This window comes from Cyprinodon tularosa, unplaced genomic scaffold (assembly GCF_016077235.1).
Source record: "Cyprinodon tularosa strain WSP-4 unplaced genomic scaffold, ASM1607723v1 ctg370, whole genome shotgun sequence".
NCBI classification, from domain to species: Eukaryota; Metazoa; Chordata; class Actinopteri; order Cyprinodontiformes; family Cyprinodontidae; genus Cyprinodon; species Cyprinodon tularosa.
In genome coordinates, this window is record NW_024039086.1 from 875,181 (window position 1) to 881,575 (window position 6,395).

Here is a 6,395-nt window from a genome sequence, read left to right on the forward strand (position 1 = left end):
AAGCACTTCCTTCTACTTGTGTGCTTTGACTTGCATGCTCGCCACTAAAATATCTGCCTTTCAAGTGTTTTATTACCACCCAAAGCGCTGTAGTGAGAAATGTTGTGTCTTACTCTTGTTAAATGTAGTATGAATGAAATTGAACGCCTTTGCGATTCTAAAATTGCGTTTTGTTAAATTGCAATTATATTGCAAATGCAATTAATTTTTCAGCGCTCAGTGTGCAAACAAGGATTCTTCTTCTTCTCAGATGAAAACACAGAAGCATGGCGGGGGTGTGAGTGAAATGGAGTTCTTCCTGTAAAATTGATAGACAATAGTAGCCATGTTTGCTCAGACATGTCTTTGTCAAAAAAACGTTGTTGCCTTTTCTTTTCAGGGCTTTCAGCACAAAATCGCACAAATAGCCAAGGCAGAACGTTTCACTCTAGTGAGCTTCATGATCATCTTCTACTCGTTCGGCTTCTGGATAGACAAGTCAGAGTAGCGCCATGGAGCTGAGTAAGACGTGGTTTTTAGATGTACAGTTTGAGCAGGTAGATCGCATCAGAGCGTCGGGTCACACAGTGTGAGAACAAACATCATAAGCTGTGAACTATTAAACCCTGCAGTTTAATCTCACCGTGGAGCTGTAGCTGAGTTCAACGATTGAAAAAAAATCGCACAGTGTATGCCCAGCTTTACTCACAGTTTACTGTGCCGAATACAAACCAAGCTTTCTGTTTCTCCTTAGCGGCTCTGGGCTGTTCTTTATGAAATATCTCACAACCATCTTGAAGGGAAACCTAACACCTCCAACATAAAGACATCTGACCAACATTTCCTCTTCACTTTTGTACCTGCGTCACCCATTGAGTCATTAGTTTTATGCTTGACTCTCTAACTGCAAAGCAGTATCTTTATTTATTCATCTACCAGACAAATAAAAGTAACATCTTGACTGGAAGAAAACACCTTTGAGGTGCTTCATTATTAAGTTTGGCAGAATTTAAGCAATGACTATAATTACCTCTGTCCACAGATGTGGATAGCATAGTGTGATACAATACATCACAGCTTTTCAGTTTGTCACAAAGGTGTTATTGTTTCTTTTAACCGTTTGAATGGGGGCTTTGTCAGACCTTGTTTGAAGTGAATTTGCCTCTCTAAGGTCTTTTAGGCGAACAGCTGCAAATGGGAGAAGCCTCAGTGAACCATGTGTTTCCACGCTGTCTTGCTGGGTCAGGCAGTTTTTCACAAAGGGGCTGGTGCGGTCGTCAGGTATAAAATGGGCCCACCTCCAACAAGTTGACAAGCAGTCCAGTTCCAATAGCAGCAGCAACATCACCTGCGCTGACGAACTCAGACCAAAATGACCTCCACCGGCATGAACATGATGGGCAGGATCATCTTCTATGAGGACAGGAACTTCCAGGGCCGCTCTTACGACTGTACGAGCGACTTGTCTGACCTGTCCGCCTACATGAGCCGCTGCCACTCCTGCAGGGTGGAGAGGGGCTGCTTCATGGTCTACGACCGTCCCCACTACATGGGGAACCAGTACTTCATGAGGAGGGGCGAGTACGCCGACCTCATGAGCATGATGAGCATGATGGGCATGAGTGACGGAATCAGGTCCTGCCGCATGATCCCCATGTACCGAGGCTCCTACAGGATGAGGATCTACGAGAGGGAGAACTTCCAGGGTCAGATGCACGAGCTGATGGACGACTGCGAAAGCATCACGGATCGCTACAGCATGTCCAACTTCATGTCTTGTAACGTGATGGAGGGCCACTGGCTGATGTATGAGCAGCCCCACTACAGAGGGAGAATGATGTACATGAGGCCCGGAGAGTACAGGAACTTCACGAGCATGGGCATGAGCGGCATGAGGTTCATGAGTATGAGGCGCATCGTGGATTCCTTCTACTAGACAATCACACAAGTCAAAAGAACTCTTTCTGCAACCTGTGAAGAGGAGAGAAAATTAACCAACCCATCTAAAATGTAACTTAGAGGCTGAGAGCAGAGCTCACTAACAACTGGCTCTGGCTATAGGCTGGTTTTATGTGACATTTAAAAAACTAATAAATGCTCGTCTCTATATATATATTTTGTATGGCTCTATTTCATATCTGGTTCCTTAAAATTATCTTAACTCATACGCAAACAAAGTTTGCGTATGAGGTTTTTAATGCCCACTTCTAAACTGGTCACAGTGCACAGAACAGAACTTTTTAGGAAAAAAGAAAGACCCTTATCTTCAAAATGATGTCACCTCTCTGTGTTGGTGCCATTTCCTTATGGCGCCCTAGATGCGCTGCAGCACAGTGTCATGTCATGTTTGCCAATTAGACTCTACTTCAGGAAGGCTGTAAAAAGTTAAAGACGCTTCACATTTAGAAAGAAAACACATTTTCAAGTCTTAGACATTAGGCTGATGAAGGTTCTCAGTCATCCAGGTCATCGTCATTCCGTAAAAATTAAAAAATATCCACTGGACTTGGTTTTCAAGATTTGAAGACGTTCCGCCACCTCTCCGGGAAGCTTTCTCAATTCAAAAGGTTTGAATTTTTGAATTGAGAAAGCTTAGACATTAGCCACTGTAAATATATAAAAAAGTTGTCACTGTGCAGATTAGCCGCCACTTAGGCTACGTTCACACTGCAGGCGTTAATGCTAGTTCCAGAATTTGTCTTAAAAGCAGATTCTTTTGCGTGGTCGTTCATATTTACAAATATACGTGACTTGTATGTGATCTCCTGTGTGAACTGCATTCATACAACTTAAGGGGGAAGACCGTTTTTTTACATTGGCCCCTTGATTTTATTATTTATTATATCATGTTCTACTCACCCATATGAGTTTTGTGTCATTAGGAGCCGTTCTGAAGATGTTTGGTTTTGTTATATCCAAGTAACGCCTTCCTTTGGGCAACAAGTTGAAGGCACAAACTAAACTGTTCATAATTTATTCTTTATGGTACGAGAGCATTCATAACATTTAGGTGAATCACTGTCCCCCAGACATTCGCTGTTATATAGTGTTGGCCAAGTGGTTAGAGCAGTGCGCTTGTGCTCTGAGAGGGTTGCAAGTACCTGGTTTGATCCCCACTACCTGAACTCTGGGTTCCTGAGCAAAACCCTTAACCCCACTCTGCTCACCCCGTTACTCGCCAAGGGGATGGGTTAAATCCCCAATGTGGGAAAATAAAGCGATTTAAATTTACATTACATTTACATACTGGCAAACAAATCTGATTTAACTCGCTTCAGGCTGCAATGTGATCGTAGCCTGAAGTGTCTCTTAGTCTAACGTTTGAGCATCGCTCAGCCTATTATCACTGCTCATTGATTGGAGAAAGTGGGTGTGATGTTTACTGGGTAGGTCATGGTAGGTATTTCCTGGAAGGGGTGGATGATGACTCCTCTTAGTAGATCAAAAGACATTGCCATGACCTGAACTGACCACATAGCAGGACATTTTGGACATTAGGTTTGTTTTGTGTCACTAAGTCATGAAGCTATTCCTACCTAACCTAAGCACCCATGTGGGATTGTAGGGCACACAGACCACAACTTTAAAACACTGCACTGCATGTAGAAGTAGAAAACAAATGTTTACATTTTCAGCACCTCTTTGTGTCATCCAATTGTGAAAGGACTTGGTTTCCAATGTTTTATTTCTACAATCTGTTAATCATGGTCAAATTAATGGGCTAAATCACAAGATGTTTCTAGATGTCGATATTTGCAAACCCTCGCCAGAAGAGGCTTACTTGTCCACTATGTTTTTCCTGTAGAGATCTCTGTGTAGTTACACATTTTTCTAAGTGAGTAGTGCTGAAAATCTGGTTAGAAAGTGTGGGTCCTATTATGATGTAACATTGCCGTGTCCACCTCACAGACGTCCAAGTAAAGCATTAACCAAGCTTCACTTGGACATGTGAGAATGGAGGAAAAATACCACTTTGTCAAATATTTTGATAAAAGAATAGCATTATAATGTAGAAAGTCTTATAAAAGATGAAGCAGGATAGAGGTTCAGTCCCTATTTGCTCCTATGGTTAAACCCAACGCTGATTTGTCATTTTCAGAGACAATTTCTTACTAGAGAAAACCAAAAGAAGTAAGGTTCACAGCGTAGAGCAAAGGTCACAGATTAACGGACCAGGGACTGCATCTGGACCCACCTGCTGGCTAATCCAGACCCAACCTGATTTAAAACATTTGTAAATTACTGTATGTTGTCCGGACTGCTGGAGATAGGACCCAGCACCCCTCGCGACCCCAATTGGGACAAGCGTGTCAGATAATGGATGGATGGATGGATGGATGGATGTTGTCCGACGGCAGAGTCTATCTTCACTTGCGCCACATCTCCTGTTAATACGGTAAATCCCGCCGGTTTTTGCTGGACCAGGCTGCATGTAATACAAATGATCCAATGAGCTGCGCCAGTCTGGGTTGCTGCTGCTGCTGCTACTTTTAGACACAGCAGGCAAACCTGTGGCAAGCCGGGCGATGGGAAAGAAGGAGAAGACCATGAGAAAAAGAGAGCAGAGAAAGTGTGGACTGCTGGAAGAACTGTGGTGAACTGGTGAAAGAAAAGTGAAATGGTGCTCAAAGATGACCCTGAACATTTAGAAGATGTTTGGCTCAACCTGCTGCTGTGAAGCAGGATTCTCCACCATGAACATAATCAACAATAAATATGGATCCAGGCTCAAAATGAGCTCCTTGATATGTGCTTTAGAATGGCTTAGTCTCCATTCAAACCAGGTTTAAAGCCTTGCAGGGCAGCATAAAGCCCACTGCTCTCATTAAAACAGAAAAAGGTCAGTTCAGGTGTTTTATAAAATATGTGAATCAGGAAATTGTCTGTTTACCAAACTGAACGATTGTTGTTTTGTACTTCAAATAATACTTTAGATTTTAAAATGGAAAAATTATACAAATATTTTTTCATTTAAAAATTCAGTATATAACATGGATACATGAAAACCTTATTTTATTTCAGTGTCTACCAGTGTAAAAAGAAGCTAAAACTAAACAATGGTAAAAACATTAGGGCTCAAACTCCGCCTCACAGAGGCTGAAAGCTACAGTAGTCTAATGGTAAAGAATCTGTTCACTGATTACCCATTGAGCAGCAGAAAATATTTTATCTGAGATATAGAGAGGAAAGATATTGGACAATTTCAGAAATAATGAATGACTTGTCCTAGAAATAACTCTCCTTTATAATTTAATTCAAGCTTTGACATTCTGGGGCACAAATCCAAGGCAACAAACCCTTATTTGCTCAAGACCAATCATTCAAAAAGCTGTGAGAAGGGGTAGTCGTCGCACAGACCAACAAAGGCTGCTCCTCTCGCAGCATACAACTTGGCAGCAGAGAGAAGGCAAGGCTTTATTCAAAGGTGAAACAAGTCTTCAAGCAACATTTTAGATAATTTAGAGCTCTGGGCACTGAAGTTACTCAAAAGGCTGGCAAGAGAAGACTGCTACTGAGAGTCACGTCAAGACAAGACTCCCACCGTTTAGAGAACAAACAATACAGGGTGAAAGATTCAGCATTTCCAGGCCACAAATACAATTACCAAGGTAACTAAAACAGACACAGCTCACAACTTAGGCCACATTCAATCAGCAGGCCTTAATGCTCAATTACGATTTTTTTGTGATATCCGTTATTTATTTTATTTTTTTTACAGTGCCATTCAATTCAATTTAGTTAATTTATATAGTATGAATTCACAACACGTGTCATCTCAAGGCCCTTTACAGTTCACCAGATCATCCAGTCAGATTGATTCAAAGTTTTCTATCTAATGAAAACCAGTTGGTTGCATCGACTCATTGATTAAGGCTGCTTGGTTTTAGTCCCTCAAGGAGAACCTGGGGGGTTGTTTGGATGTATATGTCTTCTAGCCTACACATAATATCAGATGACGACTTACTACATGATTGTGCAACTTACTGTACATGAAGCCGTTGGTGTATAATTGGTTATAAAAGAGGGGGATGAAATACTGAATACTGGATACAATACGGTGACGGTACAGGTGTCAGAGTCTGTTACATGCAATGATAAAGGGAAAGCATGCTTACAATGATGCCCACCCAGTCAGAAAACATGTTCTTGCTACGTTGCCCCATGACAGAAGACCAGCAGATCAAATAGTTGACATTAGCAAAGCTTGATGCAGCAAATTCTTTATTGCAGCCCATGCACCAGTGGGTAGTATGAGATTTAATAGATGTTGGCCTGCACAGTTTTTAACCACAGCATAAGAGACTAAGAAACATAATACAGATATTTATTCAATTATTGACAGTAACGATTACATTAACTTGTAAAGGAGGGGAAGGAACAGGAAGCAGGAAGGAAAAGACGAAAGCGGTGTGTGA

At 41.7% G+C, this 6,395-nt stretch overlaps 1 protein-coding gene across 1 annotated transcript; it reads left to right on the forward strand.

Moving 5' to 3' along the window:
- Positions 1 to 1,280: 1,280 nt before the first annotated feature.
- On the forward strand, positions 1,281 to 2,015 carry LOC119790790 (gamma-crystallin M3-like). Its single transcript, XM_038296512.1, has one exon. It carries the CDS (start codon positions 1,352 to 1,354, stop codon positions 1,913 to 1,915), a length of 564 nt encoding a protein of 187 aa, XP_038152440.1. The 5' UTR covers positions 1,281 to 1,351; the 3' UTR covers positions 1,916 to 2,015.
- Positions 2,016 to 6,395: the final 4,380 nt, after the last annotated feature.

Excerpts from the sequence above, each read along its gene's own strand:
- LOC119790790 (XM_038296512.1), top strand. The coding sequence starts at position 1,352 with ATGACCTCCACCGGCATGAACATGATGGGCAGGATCATCTTCTATGAG.